Here is a 22,594-nt window from a genome sequence, read left to right on the forward strand (position 1 = left end):
ACAGTCCAGTCCTTTTTCTCCTTGGCTCAGGTAAGACATTTCTGGTGTTGTCTCTGGGACATCAGTGGCTTGACACAAGAAATGTGACAGTTGTGGCCCATGTCCTTGATACGTCTGTGTGTGGTGGCTCTTGAAGCACTGCCTCCAGCTGCAGTCCACTTTAAATAATAATGCCTTTGTGAAACACGTATTCCCCCATCTAAACAGCCATGTTCAGAGTGGTCGGATTCAGTCCCTTTAAATAATAATGAGCTTCTGCACTTGACGTCAGATACAGAGCAGTATCAAAACAGTTAATTTAGTCTAATGTGATCAGACTTAAAAAAAAACACATAGAAAACTCACTGGTGTCTTGTTTCCCAGTGTATGGGTTGGTGGGCTGAATATTTTTACTTTTATTTTAATTATACATATGGGTATATGGAGTGTATAGCACTCACTTTTAAATAAGATTCAAGACATTTTTGTGGGCTGCCTAAGTTACAAAACAAGGGATTCTACATTAGAAGGGGAAATGTATCATGTTCCATATTATATCTCCACACACAGCATCAGACCAAAATTTTATGTGAGGTTAAAGAGAACTGAGCAAAAAATGGAAATAGTCAATGAAACTGGCTGTTCTGAACAAGGTTTATTTAGACATCCCTCTGTATTTTGACCACAAAGAAACTGTGGTCCCTGGTGAGAAAGTGATATCCGCTTTAACAACTCAACATGGTTTAGTGACACTGTCACACAGCTCCATGGTCCTGGAGGTTGTGGGTTTGAGCCCCGCTCTGGGTGACTGTCTGTGAGAAGTTTGGTGTGTTCTCCCTATGTCCGCTTGGGTTTCCTCCAGGTACTCAGGTTTCCTCCCACACTCCAAAAACACACATTGGTAGGTGGATTGGCGACTCAAAAGTGTCCTTAAGTGTGAGTGTGTGTCTCCCTGTAATGGACTGGCGCCCCCTCTAAGGTGTGTTTCTGCTATGTGCCCGGTGATTCCGAGTAGACTATCAATTTTCAAGTAGAACTATCAGTTTTGTACACATGATAACTTTGTTCTCATTACATTCTTGTATTAATCGCCTGTTAAAGGAGCACTAGGTACGATTTGGGTGTTTTGCTCCTGGGGCTCACACTAGTGTGATTCATTTTCACAACAATGTACTGAAATCAGTGGGCAGGGGAGAGAGGGGATGATATTCTACTCTCCTTCAAAAGATACATTTTCTGCAGTGCTGAGCCCGGAGTAGTAATGAATGAGGCTGTATTCTCCTTATTACAGGTCCCCGGAGCATCACATTGATTTTTAAGGTTATTTCATATTTCATTTCAAGGTTAACATATTACATAGGGTTCTTCTAACCTTTTAAATGATCCCAACATAAAGATGGGTGAGTGAGTTAAATACATAGCTAGAGCAAATTTGGCAGGGAGACTTCAAAGATCAAAGCAATTAATGACATTTCTGTTAGGACTGGAACAACTCTTTGTTTTAACAAATTTTTTATGTCTTTCCATGTTTTGATTTATGTTTGTTTATTTATACTATCACTCTTTCTAATATAATGATAAGTCCCAGTCGTGCTGCCAAACCTCTAACCTGTTGAAGCATGGACTCCAGAAGACTTCTGAAGTTGTCCTGTGGTGTCAGGCACCAAGACTTTAGCAACACATCCATGGATCGGATTTGTTTTTTCAGTCAATTTGCCATCACACATTTGGCCCTTGTCAATGTGGATGAGATACTTATAATTCCTGCTTCGGATATCACTTTAACAAATGACTGTTCACCTTCTGCCAAATTTATCCCACACCTCGACAGCTGACATTGTAACAAAATGATTGGTGTTACTCATCTCACCTGTCAAGGGTTTTAATCTTGTGGTGGATCAGTGTATGCAACACCTGTAGTACAAATCAAACAAATGATTCTCATTACCTTGAATTGCACAAGTGCTTGTTTCTTGTTTTGTGGTTGAAAATTATTGTGGATATAGTAATGGACTGAGGAAAATCTGTCTGTATCGTTTGCCCAGGTCATTGCCAGAGTCATGCAGAATCAGACCCCCTCAGTGATGTGGTGTAAGCCTTTTTGTAGGATAATAGAGGATAGAGGATTTGTTTGTTTCTTTGAAACTCAGTTGAAAGCTGGTGGAAAAGCTTGTGTTTATCTGGGATCGATTGTAATCCTGGCCATATGAGTAACTGCAAAATCACGCATGTGGCCTGATTCAGCGTCCCATTTGTTCAGCTGACACCAGACATGGTACATGGTACATTTGTCCAAACCCAAATCGGGTCAGACTTCTGGTATTATTGGGTGCGGATATTTCTCATAGGTGACAGGGTGAATGTGTGACACTCTTCATGGGCGTGAGTGTGTAAGTGACTGGGTGAATGTGTAACATTGTTCATGGGCGTGAGTGACTGGGTGAGTGTGTGAGTGACTGGGTGAATGTGTGACACTGTTCATGGGCGTGAGTGACTGGGTGAATGTGTGACACTGTTTTTCGGGTGTGAGTGACTGGGTGAGTGTGTGACACTGTTTTTCGGGTGTGAGTGACTGGGTGAGTGTGTGAGTGACTGGGTGAATGTGTGACACTGTTCATGGGCGTGAGTGACTGGGTGAATGTGTGACACTGTTCATGGGCGTGAGTGACTGGCTGAATGTGTGAGTGACTGTGTGAATGTGTGACACTGTTCACGGGAGTGAGTGACTGGGTGAATGTGTGAACACTTCACGGGTGTGAGTGACTGAGTGAGTGTGTGAGTGACTGGGTGAATGTGTGACACTGTTCATGGGTGTGAGTGACTGGGTGAGCGTGTGAGTGACTGGGTGAATGTGTGACACTGTTCATGGGCGTGAGTGACTGGGTGAATGTGTGACACTGTTCATGGGCGTGAGTGACTGGGTGAATGTTTGACACTGTTCATGAGGGTGAGTGACTGGGTGAATGTGTGACACTGTTCATGGGAGTGAGTGACTGGGTGAATGTGTGACACTGTTCATGGGTGTGAGTGACTGGGTGAGTGTGTGAGTGAGTGGGTGAATGTGTGACACTGTTCACGGGTGTGAGTGACTGGGTGAATGTGTGACACTGTTCACGAGTGTGAGTGACTATGGACAGGCTCCAGACCCACCACAACCCTGACAAGGATCATTTGGTTACAGAAAATGAATGAATGAATGAATTCATCATTTGCACTTCCCCTGAGACCTGTGAATTCAGACTAAATTGAGCTCAGTTAAAAGTTCATGTGAATAGATTAAAATCCCCTTATGTGTCTACATATCATAACTGCATATAGAGAATAACTTTAATGATGCAGACTCCACAGCCTTACATCACAGTTTAAAACTCTTCTATAAACAACCAAGTTATGGTTCTGTAACGGCTCTCCAAGCTCCAGGCTTATCTCCCACTTATCAGATGCTGGTGGCTTCTGAGAGAAGGAGAGCTGCACTGATTTCTTTCCTCTTCTATGCAGGGATTAGATATCCCAGCTACTCCTTAAGGCTCTGAACTCTGGCAGATTTGCCCTATGAAAGATTTAATCCCCAGAGCACAAACAGAAAAAGAAAGATTTTATCTGCTAATGCTAATAGCGTTTCTCTTCATTTTAAAATGAGGAATTAGACAAACATTCATTCTTTTAGTGATACAGCAGTTCTGACCTTACTTTCTCCTTTCATCTGTCTATCAGTCAGTCTATCTGTTTATCTACTGCTTATGTGCTGTGTCTCTGTCTCTGACACTGAGGGAAATTATGCAGAGTGCAGAAGTCTTCCATAAAAATGTGTAGTTTTTTTCTTCAGTAAAATATGAAATAACTTCAGAGTAAATATATTAATAAACATAAATACAGTAACACATCATAAGGCTTGTTGGTTTGAAGAAGACATTTCTGACTCACTGAACTGCAGCTGTTGCAGGATTGGTTCAGTTCTTTTAGAGGCACATAATTTAGTTTACAACCATGTTTCCAGAAATGTTGGGATATTTTTGTAAAATGCATTAAAAAAATCTGTGCTGCGTTAATTCTCCTTTAAAGTTTTAATGACAAAATCACAAAAGGATTTGTAAATATTTTCTGGTTCTTTGATTGTGCTGTATTTTGTAAAAGTAAACATAGTGCTAAATTTGCCTCTGTCCCAACTTTTTCTGGAGTGTTGCAGACGTCAAATTCTCAACGTGTTCCAACTTTCTTTTTTACTGACACTGTTAGAAATTCGGCATTGAAGAGTCAGGAGACTGGAGTTCGGCGTTGACTGGAGTTTATTTACACATACACAGGACCATGTATGAGTACAGCTGGATGATCTCAGTCTATCTCAGGATGATCTGAGGCTTAGAAACTGGAGGTTCAGAGGTGGAGGTTTCCTTCACGTGCATGCAGAAAAGCACGGGCACAGCTTGGTCATCAGTTTGTCACCAGTTCAGTCTGTTCCCAATCCAGTCTGTGACTGTTGCCAGTCTAGTCTGTTCCCAATCCAGTCTGACACCAAGTATTTTAGGAGGGCCTTATATACATTGGAGTAATGGGGGAAGGGAATTGGAGGAAGACGAGGAGTGAGAGGAGGGGTATGTAGAATGAGGGTGATGAAGAACATGTAAGACAGAGGAAGGGGGGAAAAGGTGAGAGAAAATGGAAATCAGGGGAGGGATAGGAGGAAGAATAAGGGTGAGAGGAGGGGTAGGTGTGATGAGGGTGATGGTCAAGGAAATAAGGAACATGATGAGACATGAAACTATGATAGTTTCTCTCACACTGTTTACCCATTTGGGAACTGAGGTTACTAATCGTTGCAGCTTTGAGAGGGAAACATTTGCCCATTAATGCTAAATAGACTCTCAGAAAAACCCTCATACATATTCTGTACCTTTAGTTAGGGAGCGTAACTGTACCATATTCAGTAATAATAGATTTAAAAATTGTGTTGATTTAATACACCTCTCCACATCTCCTCACCACATCTCCAGAATGCTCCTTTTATTTTAGACAGCTCTGTGAAATAATGAAAGGTGTCCCCCTCTTCTTCAGTATACGAGAGTGTAATGAACCTTTAGGGTACACAACTGCACTTTAAGAACACTGCTGTACTTTTAATTGAAGTTATGTAATAACATAATTTTGGGAGTAGGACCACGCCCGAACTCCTCTTCTCAGCCCTATTTATACATCGCAAATTCATGCCATTTCCACGTTGGACAAACTTGCTCCCACCTCCACCCCGTCTCCACCCTTTTCTCATATTCATTTATCCAACGAGGGGGTCCGGCTTCATATGCATTTATAAGCCACCCTGATCTCAACCCCAAAGACTTCTGAGTTCACTTCCCCATTTCAGCCTCTACGGGCGGCACTAGCAAAAGATACACTACACTGTTTGCACCTTTAGTGACAATAATGTACCTGTACCCTGCCTTTTTTTCTGAGTGTAGAAGACAGTACACAGTTTCTGATGCCTGATTCATGCTCTTCATGATGCACCATATATTTTCAAGCACATGCACTCTGTGTCTTCAAGGCCTGGCATTGTGTTGCTGTAATAACCATAGACATCCCAGGAAAAGACGTTACTTTGATGGCAGTATATGTCTCTAATATCTCAAATATGCTTCTACAGTGGTACATTCACATATGTACAAAACAACCATGCCGTGGATAAGGATTCACCTCTCATACTACAACTGTTTGGCTTCTGTATGTTCACTTATAACAGTTTCTTTTGTTTTGGCACTGAGAACTAGATGTTTGTTCATTTTTATTCATTTTATTCAAATTTCTAAATAAAAACCAAATACATACCCAGTGAACGAATAACCGAATATTCAGGTCCAACCTTTGAATCATTGGACACAAGGCAGAAACGCATCCTGGACAGGACACAAGTCCGTCCCAGATCATCACACACCCCACATTTCCACTGTCTTCCACACCCAGATCTTAGATGAGCTCAGGATCAGAGAACTCGCATTTCAGTGTTGAGTTGATGTATTGCTTGGTTCTTGTGTAACAGATTTTTATTGACGCAGTGGTGGAGTGTGTTAAGTGACAACAGTCTTCCAGAGTAATCCTGAGCCCATGTGGATGTTTTATCAAAGCAGCATGACGGTTTCTTAAGCTACTCATCCAATGTTTCTGGGATCTGGTTTGTAATTTAGGTTTCATTAGATTTCAGACTCTAAACCTAAGGGCTAGAAGTTTGAAAGTGGTTAAACAGATACAGTTGATGTTTCTTTTTTTATATATATCTGTACTAATGGTAGCAGTTTTCAAATGAATGTTTACTGACCTCATAAATTGCTGCACAGAGGAGTTCTCTGCAAATTCACACCTGATATGAGTGTTTTCCAAGAGGCAGCATATCAACCTCAGCTTTCTCTTAGCTTTAATGCATGAGCAGGAACTGCTGTTTGAGTTCAAACCTGAGATGAACACACAGAGATGGAGGGTAAAGAAGGGTCAAACAGTGTGAGGCTGAGCACAGGGAGGGATCAGAAAGGAATGAAAGCGGAAAGGAACTCATGCCAGATCAAAACAAACCTCTGTGAGTAGAACATTACTCACCAACTCTGTTGCAATGCTGTTCTTTAATGGAGATGTTTTTATCATGGCGAGGAAGACTTTTCCACAGAGTGTGAATGTTGAAGGTTTGTAAACATGATGTCACTTGTGTGTGTGTGTGTGTGTGAGAGAGAGAGAGAGAGAGAGAGAGAGAGAGAGAGAGAGACACACACATCGGACAGCATGCTGGTTGTGTTTCTCACGTGCTTACACATGGCCTGTTTTTCTTCTCTCTGAATCGCAGTCACTGATCCAGACATTTCTAATGGAGCGGAGCTGATTAGAGAGGGTGTTTGCTATACATCCGTTAGGTTTAAAAGTGTGTTTCTTGGCCATATTAACAAGCTGCAGGGAATGTGAAGCTCTCTCTCCTCTGGCCTAAGCCTGTGTATGAGAGAAAGAGACAGAGAGAATGTATGTGAATGTGAATAAAATCAGTGCAGCAGGTCTGAGTAATGACAGGTTAAATTTGAGAGGGAGCTTCATGGAGTCTTATGTTTAGATTCTTATTCTCCAGCAGGTCCAGTGATCCTGAAAACAAAGATTCAAAACCTTTTCTCCCGATTTGTCCTCGTCTTTTAGTTACTGCGTTTATTCTCTGTGTCGGTGCCAAATTTAGGCAGCCATTTATTTTCGAGCATTGGTTTATTCGTCTCTAATAAAAACACTGTCTAGGAAGATGGAGGTGCCTGCCTCAGAAACAGCTGTAAGTTGTCTGTTGTACTCATTCTGTAAGTGTGTGTGTGTGTGTGTGAGAGAGAGAGGGGGGGGGGGTGATAGAGAGAGTCTGAAACCTGGGCTGCAGTGGCAGGCAGTTCTTGCTGAGCTCGGGGGCAGAAAGATAGCTCCAGTTTAACCACAGGAATGACAAACAGCCAAACCTGCTGCACTTTACCGTTAACATCTAACATGCAAATGTCCTCAGCCGGTATGTGCACTTGCATTCATTCATATTCACATAATAGTGAATATATAAATCAAAGAGTTGTAAGATTCTTGTATGCCCAAGAGTAAACTCAGCTGAAAACCAGTGATGTTAAAGAATATATTAAAGTGGATTGTCATGGATTTGTTAATAGCAAATGAATAGCCAGAAGAACCATGCATCTGCTGTTACTGTTTTTATTATCAATGTTTGCTTGTCCAAAATTAATAATAAAAATATGTTTTATTTATATAGCGCCTTTTTCACACTCAAGGTTACTTTATTTCAAAACAGTTAGCGCGGAAAAAGATCTGTCTAGAAAGAAATATTTCCTTCAGCGTGAGCATGTGTTATGATGGCAAAATACTTAAAAAACCCGAGGGCTTAGTGACCGCTTTACTTTAAATATAGGGCAATAAACTTGTTATTTCAGGCTTCCATATTGACAAAGTTACACATATCGTCACTCTCCCAGGAAAACTGTACGATGAATGAACCTATAGAAATGCTACAGAACATTGACTTTTTTTACATTGAAATTAAGAAGGTTTTTTTCCATTTCCTGTAAAGTTACTATTTTGAAGATACATAATTTCTTTTGGGGTGGCATGGTGGCGCAGCAGGTAGTGTCGCAGTCACACAGCTCCAGGGACCTGGAGGTTGTGGGTTCGATTCCCGTTCCGGGTGACTGTCTGTGAGGAGTTGGTGTGTTCTCCGCATGGGTTTCCTCCGGGTGCTCCGGTTTCCTCCCACAGTCCAAAAACACACGTTGCAGGTGGATTGGTGACTCGTGAGTGTGTGTGTGTCTGTGTTGCCCTGTGAAGGACTGGCGTCCCCTCCAGGGTGTATTCCCGCCTTTATTCGCGCCCAATGATTCCAGGTAGGCTCTGGACCCACCGCGACCCTGAACTGGATAAGCGCTTACAGATAATGGATGGATAATTTCTTTTGGATTGCGGTTCTTCGTAGAAAGGGCTGGACTAATAAACTTGATAATCAGTGGCAGACAGATATGCATTGGTTAGTAAAATTTTCAGATCTGATTATTTCATTAAGGGCTGTTTAAATACTGCAGGGATATGGTTAATGAAAATGGACCTAAATAGGGTTTGTCCAAACAAACAGGTCAAAGACTGAGATGCAAACATCCAAGGCAAGTGTCAAAACTCAAAGTGCAGCTTTGCAACGCTAAAGACGTGCAAGCCACTTCTGTCTATCACTAATCCTTCAGTTGTACAGCCTTAATCTCATCCACAAATTTTAATCTGATGATAAAAAGGTCTGAAAAGGGCTCCTTGATATAAAATATGTCCCTGGAAGATTCAGACCAAATGTCCATGGCAGAACACAAACTGAGCAAGGTATCAGAAGAGGAACTTAACAAGACACGGTCACATCAAAATGGACATAGTAGTTTTAATAATTGCAGTGTTTAACCCTGTTCACACTAGAAGGCAACAGATTGACAGGCAGCCTGTCATTTTTAAGAGATCAGGCAGTTTGTAGTCATGATTTGGCAGCAGGTGGCAAGTGACATGTTGATGTTAAGTTTTTTACTTCTTTTAACAAACGGGATACGACATGTAGAATGGTGTGTGTGTGTGTGGTGAGTGATTGGATTGGCTGCTGTCGTCCAGGTGGAATTCTAGGTCTGAACTTAGAGAGATAGAAAGATACATATGTACAGACAATACATGGTTTGAGACAGAGAGAGAGAGAGCAATGAATAGAAGGAGACAGCGAGAAAAGATAGAAAGTGGGACATAGATAGAAAGTGGGAAAGCGAGAGATATAGAGAGACAGACATTTGGATGGATGGAAAGAGAGAAAGAGAAAGATGAAAAGCTAGAGAGATAAAGACAGATGGATAGATAGGAAGAGAGAATGGACACATAAATAGAGACATATAGACAGGTAGAGAGAGAGAGATGGATCTCTGAAGGGAATATTTTTGTTACAGCAGAACAAAGCACTTCAAAACGCACCAACATAATATTTATAGCAAGCGCACTAACAAAGATTCATTCATTATCTGTAACCGCTTATCCAATTCAGGTGGGTCCAGAGCCTTCCTGGAATCATTGGGCGCAAGGCGGGGATACACCCTGGAGGGGGCGCCAATCCTTCACAGGGCAACACAGACACTCACGGTCACTTTTGAGTCGCCAATCCACCTACCAACGTGTGTTTTTGGACTGTGGGAGGAAACCGGAGCACCCAGAGGAAACCCACACGGACACGGGGAGAACACACCAACTATTCTTATTCTTATTCTAATATTCTTATTAAATAAAAGTGGCTGACTGTGAAATTAATAAAATAAAATAAAAAAATGAATAAGTTGAAAGTTATTGGCAAACAATTCCAAAAAATATTTTTGGGAGTTGCAGGTGACTTTTGAGAAACTCAAGAATTCTGAAAACTTCAAAAGATTCCTGGAAAAGGTTCGGCCCACAAACACGTTTTTACAAAACACTGTTGCTAGGTTGGACAAGCTTTATTGAACGCTGGCCAAAATCCTACTCAAACTCAGAGTGCATTTCTCACCTCTTCGCTCATACAGTGTACACACACTCCCCCTCCCTGCCGAAACAGCTCCTCGCACATCTTTCTCTCCTCATCTGCTCCTCATTGCTGTCTCAGTGTGGATACGGTGCTTGAATAAATGCTGTGTGCTGATAAGCTTTGTTGGACCTTGTGCATATTGTTTTCACCCCAAGCAGTTTCTCACCCTGAGTTTATAATGTGGATAAGACTGGCTCATGCAGACTAATGGTGTGGCAGCCTCAGATGTTGCTTGTGATATTATGTGCTTAAGCATAGTAAGATCAAGTCATAGTAGAAAGAAAAGTGTTTGCACACTTTTATTTAAATTTCTGTCATTTAGCAGATGCTAGAAACAGGATTAGAGTCCAAATGCTATTGAACTAAGGCACTGCTAGACACATGTCAGTGGTGAACTGTAAAGATAGGGAAATAAGTGTGTAGAGTACGAACAGAAAAGGAGAAACAAAATAAAGTGATATGGCTAAAATGCAGCATTTCTGCTGTTCACGCAGAAAGGCCCCTCACGTTGGCACAAAACAGAGGCTCATTCTGAAAACAGTCGTTCTGAACAGGGCTGTTTACACTGCTGTGGAGCCTGATCCTTGTTGTATTTTGACAAAAGCATGTAACAGACGTCCCATTAAAACTCCAAGCCTGTACAATAATGATAAAAAGAGGTACTATATGCCCCTTTTAATAAAATGTAAGAGGTTTTCATTCCTAAGATAAATAAACAAGTCTAGAAATTAAAGGAGCTCTACCACTGGAAACCGTGGGAGCAGTATAGCATAGTAAAAGCAAAACAGGACCACAGCCATAGGGACCCTAATAATTAAACAATTCTCCGTTCACAAGCAGCAAAATATTTAATAGTCTTAAGTAGTCTTACACAGCCACTGCTTTCATCTTCTGTTCCCGAAGACAGAATAGCAATGTCCTTTTTGCCATTAATTATCATTATACTTCATTAGTTCCAGTAAACTCTCTGTATTAATCTCTCTCTCTTTCAGGCAGGATGACGAATCAACAGTTAGGGAAGCAGATGGGCGGAGCTGGCATGGCGGAGGATAGAGGGGAAACAGGGACTAAGGAAGGCGCTTCGCATCAACACTGCAGCTGGTTCGCTCGCAACCTTCTACTTACCCTTACTGTGCTGGGTATGTGTGAACATCAAACCAATTTAATTTATATGTAGCTCTTTTTACAACTGATATTGTCACAAAGCAGCTTCACAGAATTCCAGTAAAGACAAAAGTTATAGCATGAAATGTAAAACCCCCAGGTGAGCAACTACTGACAGTCCTGCAGTGAGTAGGTGTGCAGTGTTTCTCCATTAGAGACACACAGTTTCCACAACAACACCAGCCGTTACTCCCCACTCTCCTCGCCATGGGAGTCCTCTTGTCATCATTTTGACTCCTCTGGTGTGTGTTTCCATCACTGATTTCAGAAATGCCGTTGTTCTGGTTCAAACTGAAAAGGCTGAACTGTGGTCCTCTGTGTTTACGAGCGAAAATTCACTACCAAGTGTGCACCTCCACAACAACAACAACAGTTGCAACCTACGTATAGCAGGACTTTACAAAAAACTAATCAAAAAAACAATTTTGGATTTTTTTTGGCTTTTTACAATGTGTCGTAGTAATTTTGATTAATTTCTTCTTATTAAGCCTTACTTATCATCGCTATCCAATTAAAAACATGTATCTCCATTTTTGTGGATGTGTAGTTTACTACAGAATATGAACACAGCAGCAGTCCTTCACATCATGTGACAATTTCATTATGAATGGACCAATAGAATTGCTCCAAAATTGACTCTGGATAACATCTTTTTACATTGAACTCCACTGAAATTTAAGAAGCTATTTCCTTCTCCTGTAAAGTTTTTGGAGATACATGTTTTTCACAGAACAGTGACGATATGTTACCAACTGAGTATGATATTAAAGACATTTTTATCTGAATGTAATGTAGCATTGCGTTAGCAACTTAAAATGAACAACCCTAAAAAATAAATAGAATACAGTGTAACATACACTTGGTATGTATCCAATGATCTGGAGTCCCTTGTGACAACAGAGGGTTATGTGAGGATAAACAAAGGCTGGATAATCAAATCCCTCTCCCTTTAAAGCCCCAATCAGGAATCAGTTCACATGCAGCCTAAAAGGCTTTGTGACTACTACTTTTTCTTTAAAATGTAAATCCAAAGCTGTCCCTGGGGTGGTCTTGTCACTGTTTAAGCATTTCCTTTATCAGGAAACTAAGCACAAGTGGTCACTACTGTGGTCACAGTCGCCTGCGGCCTGTTGTACTGGCTTTAATCTGTCATTTTCTGTACCTCGATCCAGCCCTCCGTTTGTCCCCTACTTGTTCTTTTTCCTTTTCCACGTATTCCCACTGTGATTCAGTAACTCTTTCTTTTTCTGAATTACCCTCTTCTTCTTCTTCTTCTTCTTCTTCTCTCTCTCTCTCTCTCTCTCTCTGTTTTTCTGTCTCCCTACACAACAAAATATATACTTCAGAATCTCTATGTATCAAACAGAGAGTCATGATCATTGTCATCATATGATTAAATTTACCATGCTTTACTCTTTACATTTCTCTTCTGTCTCTGTCGCTCTTTCTGGCGCACACACTCCTCCCAGGTGTGATAGGAGGCTCAGTGTTGGGTTTGCTGTTACGGTACGTTCCTGATTTGGACTCAGATATACTTATGTTAGTTTCCTTCCCGGGAGATATCCTGATGAGGATGCTGAAAATGCTCATCCTGCCCCTCATCATCTCCAGCCTCATTACAGGTGACACACACACACATACACACACACCCTGCCATTATCATCATGTATCAGTATCATTCCTTTCATTAGTTTTATCAGTTTAGTTGCAGTAGGGAAGACCTGGTACTCTCTAGTTTGAGAATGGGGAAACCTTTGAACTGTTATCAGTCGGTTTCCTTCTCTGTAACACAGATGTTTTTGATTAGCCAAGACATGTTGGGGACAAAAAGTAAGTTGTACATTGTTACTGAGAACACTAACTGTATTTTTTGTGGCGCTGAATGGTTAAGGCATACAAACAGTGTTAAATGTGGTGTGCAAACTTGTGTTACTTCATAGCTACGAATATTCTGTGAAAGTCCAATCATAGATTTAACCCCTAAACCCATCTCTCTGTTCAGTGTTACAGATGAAGAAGGTTTAGCCAAGAGGAAACACCTCTAACACCTTAAATATTGTTATGCCAGGTTCACACTACAAGATTTTATCCCTGATTTTCCAGTTGCAGACTGTTTTTGGATATAGCCGAAAAACCCTCAGGTTGAGTCATTATGTGTGAACCACTGCTGTACATGATCCAAGAGATTGCAGAAGCTAGACAAATATCTGGCAGGTGTGATATATAACCTGTCAGCGACTCTAACTCCTACTGTGAAAGGTGTTGTGAATGGCAGTGAGTGTGGAGACCAGCTACAGCCAATGAGAGACACAGACTGAGGGAAAGCCGTGGGAGGAGAGGAACTGTGCTGTGTCTGCTCTTGTTCTATATTTATTTTGATTTCTTCGTAATAATTACACTTTATTTTTTGCTCTTGTGTCCTGTGTTGCACCCTGGACCTATAGGAAAGTTGTTTTGTTTCACTGTGTACTGGTATATAGCTACAATTACACTAAAGCCTCTTGAACTTGCACTGTAATATAGTCTGTCAGAATACATGCACATACACACAGGCTTTTCTGTAAAGTAGGAAGCTATGTTTTCACTGCAAAATATATTTACCTCCAACTTTCATTTACACTGGAGGGATGTTTTAATATGAAACCCAATGTTAGATAAACATTTCATCTATTCAGGTCTTTCTGGCCCTTCTCTTTCTGGCAGGTCTGGCTGGATTGGATGCTCGCTCCAGTGGCCGCATGGGCAGCAGGGCCATGGTTTACTACATGTCTACCACAGTCATTGCAGCTGTGCTGGGTGTGATCCTGGTGCTGGGGATACACCCAGGGAATCCCAAACTCAGGGCAAGCCAAGTGAGCACTGGCCCCAAAGACCAAGATGTCAGCAGTCTGGATGCCTTTCTGGACTTAATCCGAAACCTGTTCCCTGAGAACTTGGTTCAGGCCTGCTTTCAACAGGTAACTCTACACCCACCTTCATTCTAAATCTACGTCTTCAGCCTGTATCTAGCATGCCTGCTGGATCAGTGAAAGCTGAAGAATGGTCAGTTAAAACTGAGAAATTGCAGAGAACTCTGTGGTTTCTGTGGTTGCACTTTGGGCTGTAATTGTGATGCCTCTAGACAGTGTAGAACATGAGTCATTATATCATAACTGACAGCCAGGAGACATACTATGAAGAAATTCGCTTGTGTACATTCATGTGGGGATCCGGGGCCCAACAACACACACACTCTAGAAAAAAAAGACCACAGAATCCGTATTTGTTATGTGCTTAAGTCAGAAAACATGGGATAAAACAGGCCATTCTAACATGACAAGACAGGGGGAGAAGCTGCTGTGGGGTTTTGACCAAAGCAAGTCACAGACGTTTCATTAAGAACAAGAACCGTGTTCCCTCTTAGAGAAAGGGGGAGAATGTGTTCCCTTTGAAATGTGGTCTATCATGACATGACCCAGGGTCCATGGTAATATCAGGAGTGGCATTTTGTGGAGGTTAGACTTGGTGAACTTCTTTTTAATATGAAATATGGCTTGAACCAATAGTATCTAAGGGTACTATTTTGATTAATGTTCTCAAGGTTGGAGTAAACCACATTTAGGAACGAAGACAAAGAGGACCGCTCATATAAAGCAGAGTTATAATACATGTTAACGAATTGAGCGCTTGTACAGTCTGAAGGACTGAGCGCGCTTACCACATATTCAACCAGTAACATCATTGTATTATTTGCAATTTTCTGCAAAAACCCGGAATAAACACAGGCAACGCAAGTAAACCACAGTGAATGGATGGGGACAGAACATTCAGAAGTCTCCCAGCAATCAAACACTAGTATGGCACATCAACCAGCTGTTTCTGGTCATCGTGGTGTTTGTCCGCTTGATATGTTCAGGCCTTTTATTACACCACTTTTTCCACAAGGGAGCACAGCTCTCTGGGGTCTTAATGAAACATCTGTTGCATGCTTTGAGCAAATTTCCACAAGGATCAAACAACACAACACTTATTATCTTTTCTGAACAGCCTTGTTCAGAACAACCTGTTTCAGCGCCTGTTGAGGATGAGCTTGAGATTAAACCAAACACAAAGCGCTCAGCTGTGAGGAGCAAGCAGCAGAAGCTTTGTTTTTACTCAGTTCTCGTTCTTCTCCATTCTCGTTTTCTCTGTTTTTACTCAGTTCGCTTGATGTGCCTGTTTTATTTTTCTTCTTTATATTACAGTTTTTGTTTTGGTAGGAGCTCCATATCCCCAAACTAATGTGCTAATGTACTCAGAAAGTGATTTTGTTATAATATTTATTCATTGTCTGTAAATGCCTATCTGTCACGCTCTCGTCCGGTCATGTATGTTTTCCCCGCCATGTGCTCTCTCAGCACATGGCTCTGTTTTGTTATTGTCCATGTCTCCGCCCATGTCCCGCCTCCTTGTCCGTCGTCCTCGTTATCTGTTTCAGGTGTGTCTCGTCTGTATCATGTATTTAAGTTCCCTTGTGTCATTTCCTCATATCGGTCATTTGTTTCGTTCCTATTCCTAGTCATGTTGTTTCCTCGTTCTATATTCCTAGTCATGTTCTCGTTCTAATTCCTAGTCATGTTGTTTCTCGTTCCAATTCCTCGTATTGTATTGTTTCATTTCTCAGCTGTCACGTTTCCTGTTCTAGTCTGCCACATCTGTTCCTCGCTTTGTGTTTGCCCTCAAGTCCGTTTGTTTGTTTTGTTATTTTGTTCACACACACACACACACACACACACCAGTTTGAGTCACCAATCCACCTACCAGCCTGTTTTTGGACCATGGAAGGAAACCAGAGCACCCAGAGGAAACCCACAGGGTGAACACTCCAAACTCCTCACAGGCAGTCATGCGGAGCGGGACTCGAACTCACAACCTCCAAGTCCCTGGAGCTGTGTAACAGAGACACTACCTGCTGCACCACCATGCCACCCTTGTCATAATACATCACCTTCAAAATAACTGAATCGTGTGAGACAGGCTTTTTTTGTCACTGGGGATACCTGGGACTTGTGTTAGGAACTGAGACGACTGTAACTCCCTTCATAATCAGTGAAGTCATATCTCTTTGTAAGGCTTATATCATTCAGTCAACATGTGTATTTTGTTAATATACCTGAATTGTTTATTTCATGGAGTGGTTGGGAGGAGCTTTCTGAATCAGATAAAAACACTTCAATGTTTGTTGTTCTGGAAGCAGAAAGTTGGAGACCATCAGAAATGTATTAAGTTGTCTATTTTGACTTTATTTGCCACAAGCAAGTTCTTACACAATAATTTTATGTGTTGTGTTTTTGTGGTAAGTCGTACTGTGCCGTGCAGTAGATAATTGTTTTTGGACTTGGTTCCACAGTTTTTTTTTTCTAGTTTTTGATTAATGTCCGTCTGCTTTATATCTTTCACATATTCAGGAGAGGTGAATTGCCTAAAGGGTCTGCAGTACATGAACTGTCACCCTGGCATTTCAGTGTTCTTTTGCTAATAAAAGGCTGACTATTGTAAATAATGTAATAAAAGCAGTTGTCAGAAAGCTCTGATGTTCTTAGTGGTGTGAGTGTTTGCACTGATTTATTTGAACTTGATCTCAGTGGAGCCATTTGTCTCATCTCTTGTACTTTGCAATTCAAGGGTAATTTGAAACTGCAACGCATTGAAGTCTAAAGCTGGCTCTGCCTAAAAGGGCTGTTGCCTTGTGAGGAAACATCTTAATTTACACTCATCTGGATCACCCTTAGAGAATTTGAATAACATTTCCTCATGTTTTCTTTCATTTTTTCGTTTTGTGTAATGATCAGAAACCTGTGTGTGGTGGTTAGAGGTTTAAAATCGTTGAGGTCCAACCTTCTAATGGCTCTAATCTCTGTGTGAATTCACCATGGCATCCGATCAACATAGCCAACACATGAAGATAAGCATGACAAAAGTATCTCTATCATACGTCCCAATTTTAGCTGTTTACATTTTTTCGATTACTTTTGACACATCTCTCGTCTGCTGCTCATGATTCATTTCCTGGAAGTGTCTAAAATCTGTCCTCTATTTGCTCCCCGCAGGTCCAGACGGTTCTGAAGAAGGTTGCGGTGCCCACTGAGAACCAGACGGAGCCGATTATTGTCACCAAGAAGAAGTTGGAGTTTAAGTGGGGAATGAATGTGCTCGGTAGGAAATATCCTGCATTATAAACATGGTTCCTCGTACAGGTTTATTCAGCTGGCTTTAACGTCATGATTCACAGTGTGTCACTGTTTACTGAGAGTGATTTCACATGTCTGTTATGCTACTGTTGAGGTTTTCAGAATGATGGATGATGGTTTTGATGGATGCTATTTGTTTAATTTGGCAGGTGTCAGACTTGAGTACCAATGAGCCATTACATTACATAGTTTAGTGCTTTCTCATTATTTAAAGGGGACTTATTAAACATTCTGATTTCTGTTTAATGCTTTGAATTGGAAAGGGTTTTTTGTACCATTGAAACAAATTTATGTTTGTCTCTTCCAGGAAAAAATGTAAATAAACAATGGTAAACTCATACAGGCTTATGGGGCAGATATGTTTATGTTTATGTTCTTGTTATTTCAAAATGAAATGAAAACAAGCTATTATTTTCAGCTTAATTTATATATAATGCCTGTATGTTCAAATGTACAGTCTTTAGAAGAGTTGAATTTACATTACGTTACACACACGTTTCAACTCATCACTTAACACTAAACCTTGCAGCTCCATGACCCAAGTCTAACACCACTGCTATGGAAGCAAATCTGTCTCATCAGACTTTGAAATATTACCACCTTTGAATTTGTGGCACTGAAATTATGCATCTGATTTTTTTTTTGCACTGAAATTATGCATCTGAATATAATTGCTCTTGAATAGAACTTGTTACTGTTACTATTCAAAGTTAATAAATTCAGATAAAAAAATTCAAGCTCAAACAATATATTTTGAAGTTGCTCAAATCCAGTAGACGAACTATTCTGTCATATCACATGCTATGTTCACAGGGCGATTACAAAATATATCCACAGTAAAATTTCTTCATTTTCAGGATATCAATAGTCTGTAATTGTGTCTTTAGTGAGACTTTCAGATTTTTGAGACACTTTGAAAATAAAGAGATAGTATCCACGGTATGGAAGTTGTGTTCGTATTTTGCTATCTAGCGGCGACAGAATGCAACTACTGCACCATTTAAGGTGAAACAGAAAATCCTAATGAATCGATTGCTCATCCTTGGTGTCCCGGATGTGTACTCTCAATTTTTTGTAACTCGTATTTTGGCATCTGAATTTCGTACCGAATTTGAGCAACTTCGAAATATATTTGAGCTTGATTTTTTTTATCTGAATTTATTAACTTTGAATAGTAACAGTGAAAACGTGTTCTTGAAAATTCACGAGTTCAAGAGCAATTATATTCAGATGCATAATTTCAGTGCAAAAAAATCAGTGCTGCAAATTCAAAGGTGTGGTAATATTTCAAAGTCTGATGAGACAGATTTACTTGCATACACCGCTCTGTAAATGTCTCTGTTTGTGTTCAGGCTTGATTGGATTCTTTATCACGTTTGGGATCTGCATGGGCAAAATGGGGGAGAAAGGAAAACTCATGACAGATTTCTTCAACATCCTCAATGAGATCATCATGAAGATGGTGTCCATGATCATGTGGTGAGTGGCTGTGTGTGTTCCTTTATTAAACTGACAAATACAGAAAATGAATACCACAGACATACTCAGAAGGACAGTAAGCATACATATGAACTGAACAGGGAGGCACACTGCAGCTCACAAAGAGACAGTGCTGCACATCAAAATAGAAAACAATGCAGGGCTAAATAGGGAAGGGAAGCATGGCAGAGGTGATGTGTTCTCTCGTTTTAGTGCCTGTGATCAGGCGTGTAGCTGCATTTTTGACTAGCTGTAACAGAGCTAATGAGCACAGGGAGCAAAATAAAGTACAGGGCACAGGCAACAACATGAGACACCAAATGACAAGTGAACTGTAAACAAGGCAGGGCACGGGCACAAAACCGAGCACACGGAACAGACACAACTGGAGAGAAATGAGAGGAATTATGTCTAAAGCATGTGATTGTGTCTATTGCTGTATCCCAGCTTCTCTGTGTGGGTCAACACTTGTTACTAATTCTGCTAGAGGGCTTAAACAATAGTTTCAAATACAGAATAATTTGTAGGCGTTACTCAATAATACGTCTGTGGTTTAAGGGATTAAATTAAGCAGCTGCACATTTGGGATCTGTGTTGGTGAAATAATTGAACATTATGGTTATGATTACACACACTTTAACGTGGCTGTTCCTAGTGAAGAATAAGATTAGTGAACACACCTTTCTGGGAATCTCTGCAGCTGATAGCTGGGTTTATCAAGGCTATTATTTTCTCATTCCAAATCTAGAAGGGTCTTCCTCTAAATTCAAAGTTAGCATTTTGTAGTTTTCTGTCAGATATTCTGAGGAAGTGGAAATTACAGGAGGAACTGGGGATTTTTTTTAGGAGCCTGGTTTGAATTTGTGCAGTTTTCACTGATATAAAATATGTTTTCCACATGGAGTAACAGAGTCCAAGAGCTAGAGGAACGTGAGAGCGGAAACTGAGAGAAAAGGGAAATCCACAACGAGAAAAGGCAAATACATTTTGACTGAGATCAGACCTGAAGCAATTTGTTCTTAGGAAAATTGTTTGAACATGTTCCAGGATGTAAGACACACGCAGCCTCACCCAAAATTTACCCTCAAACACTGCTGGCAAATTTCATGCCGACCTTAAACGTAGATCTGAGTAAATGTGACCACACTGATAAAAGGCTTGTGAAATGCCGGGCGGTTTTACAGTAAGGCATAGCTGACAAATCCCAGACTTAGTTTCCTGGCCAGTCCTTTAGAGAGCTCACTTCATCACTTTGTGAACCCTATACTGTGCCTCTCACAGTGAGTAAACCATTGAAAGGATACCATAAACACTGCTGCTGTGCATGCAGCGAATGTTCAAAGTAGCAGAGCAGGTAAGCCAAACTCAGGCCAAATATGAATCCACATTCTTTTTGTCCTTAAAAACGTGTAGTTATAACCACACACATGTCCAAAAAGACCAACAGAAATCCCACTGACCCATCGCAGACCTGTGTTTGCACTGTTTCCCTCCGTACTGTCTCTGCTCTGTCTGAGCCAGCATTTATGCGAGAGTGCAAAGACGTGGTTAGATGCAGCAAAACAGACACAATGAGTGTGGAAAAATAAGAGCACTGAGTATAAAAGCAGAACGGAGAAGAAAGAGAACTGATCGAAAACAGCTAAAAACCAGAGTTGTGACAACAACTTGGGTTATCCTTGTCCTCTCTGGTCCGGATGACATGGCGTCCCAGTGATCCATAAAGAACTTCAAATCGTGACTCATCTGACCACAGAACAGTCTTCCATTTTGCCACACTCCATTTTAAAGACCCCTGGCCCAGTGCAAACATCTGAGTTTGTGGAGCTTGCTTAGAAATGGCTTCCTCCTTGCACTGTAGAGTTTCAGCTGGCAACGGTGGATGACACGGTGGATTGTGTTCACTGACAATACTTTCTGGAAGTATTCCTGAGCCCATTCTGTTATTTCCTTGACAGTGGCATTCCTGTTTGAGGTGCAGTGACGTTTAAGGGCCCGGAGATCACGAGCATTCAGTAGAGTTTTACGGCCTTGACCCTTACGCACAGCAATTGTTTCATATTCTCTGAATCTTTTGATGATGTTATGCACAGCTGATGATGATAACTTAAATGTCTTTGCTATTTTACGCTGGGTCACCATTCTGGTATTGCAGCACTATCTTTCTGCGCAACAATGGTGGAATTGGTGATCCTCTTACCATTTTGGCTTCAGAGAGACACTGACACTCTGAGAAGCTCTTTTTATACCCAATCATGTTGTCAATTGACCCAATTAGTGTTAATTGGTCTTCCAGCTGTTCGTTATATGCTCAATTTTCTTTTTCCAGCCACTTATTGCTACTTGTCCCAGCTTTTTTTGGGATTTGTTGACAGTGTGAAATTTTGAATCAACATATTTTTCCTTTAAAATCTTACATTTACTCAGATTAAACTTTTGATCTGTCGTCTATGTTCTATTACGAATAAAATATTGACATTTGCCATCTCCACATCATTGCATTCAGTTTTTATTCACAATTTGTTTAGTTTCCCAACTTTTTTGGAATCCGGTTTGTAGAAAATGTGAAGCGTGACAAATTGAGTGGAGACTTCCAGTGTTTAATATCAGTGTTCTGTTTGTAGGTATTCTCCGGTGGGTATTGCCTCTCTCATCTGTGGGAAGATTGCAGCCATCGGTGACCTGGAGATGGTAGCGAGGCAGCTGGGCATGTACATGGTGACTGTAATTGTCGGCCTGATTATCCATGGTGGAATCATCCTACCAATCATATTCTTCTCTGTGACACGGAAAAACCCCTTTACCTTTTATTCTGGAATATTCCAGGCCTGGATCACTGCTCTCGGGACTGCCAGCAGGTAATCAAGTCTCACTGAACTGAACCTGTCTCACTGCTCTTCATTTATCCGTTCTCACAGTCCTGAGGTTCAGATGGATGTTACAGTGTTTCTGCACTCTAAAAAACAATCAAAATCCAATCAAATCATACACTCTCTGAATTATGATGAGAAATATATGACTTTGCAGACTAAACCTCTGTCTGCACTTCACTTATTTAGAAAAGGGATGAATAATGAAACACTTTTGACTCTGCCTGGTGGTTATAAATATCTCCAGGACTTTGGGGTTCACTCAGAAATGACGGCAATGGAGAGCTCTTTTTGTCAAATGTGTATCTTGATTACATTACAATACAGCCTGTAATTCAGGAAAACTCAGGCATAAGGATGAGTATATCTGGTTTGATGTGTCTGCATATCTATCCACCAGTCCGTCTCTTCAAAGCTGTGTCTTTATTGCTCTTGCATCTTGTGAAATTGCATTTCATTTCTCACCATTCTCCATGTTGCTCATGTTTGTTGCTCTCTGCTTTCCTCATCTCTTGTCTGTCCAGTTTGCTCCGTGAGTCCTGTCTTGTGGGAATTTATCTGATGAGCCAAACTGGCCTCTGTTTTTTAGGAATATTAAACCAACTGTCAGTTTGGCACAGTATTACACAGAATAATCCTGTCGGCTCAATCTATAATTACTTCCATCCTGGGTTTACCTTGGATTTAACTAAACATTTATACAAAGCACTTTCTCCTCAGCTGTTGACACAAGCTTGCACTCTACAAACACAGCACTGTTTCAGATTCCTTCATCTTGCACTTAGGTATTAAGAGCGGACCTTGGGAATGGCAAGAAATATGTG

The 22,594-nt window shown here is 40.9% G+C and overlaps 1 protein-coding gene across 3 annotated transcripts in view; it reads left to right on the forward strand.

The window, feature by feature from the left end:
- The window catches only part of slc1a9 (solute carrier family 1 member 9), a 38,172-nt gene that overhangs the window by 7,042 nt on the left and 8,536 nt on the right, over positions 1-22,594 (forward strand). The window contains exons 2-7 of one of the 3 annotated variants that reach the window (XM_066641855.1): positions 11,041-11,187; positions 12,682-12,834; positions 13,916-14,169; positions 17,281-17,386; positions 18,774-18,900; positions 21,525-21,758. In XM_066641855.1, coding sequence (XP_066497952.1) covers positions 11,046-11,187; positions 12,682-12,834; positions 13,916-14,169; positions 17,281-17,386; positions 18,774-18,900; positions 21,525-21,758 — 1,016 coding nt within the window. In that variant the 5' untranslated portion in view covers positions 11,041-11,045. The remainder of the gene's footprint in view (positions 1-11,040; positions 11,188-12,681; positions 12,835-13,915; positions 14,170-17,280; positions 17,387-18,773; positions 18,901-21,524; positions 21,759-22,594) is intronic. The other 2 variants (XM_066641856.1, XM_066641858.1) reach the window with 2 other exon arrangements.

This window comes from Hoplias malabaricus, chromosome 13 (genome assembly GCF_029633855.1).
Source record: "Hoplias malabaricus isolate fHopMal1 chromosome 13, fHopMal1.hap1, whole genome shotgun sequence".
NCBI classification, from domain to species: domain Eukaryota; kingdom Metazoa; phylum Chordata; class Actinopteri; order Characiformes; family Erythrinidae; genus Hoplias; species Hoplias malabaricus.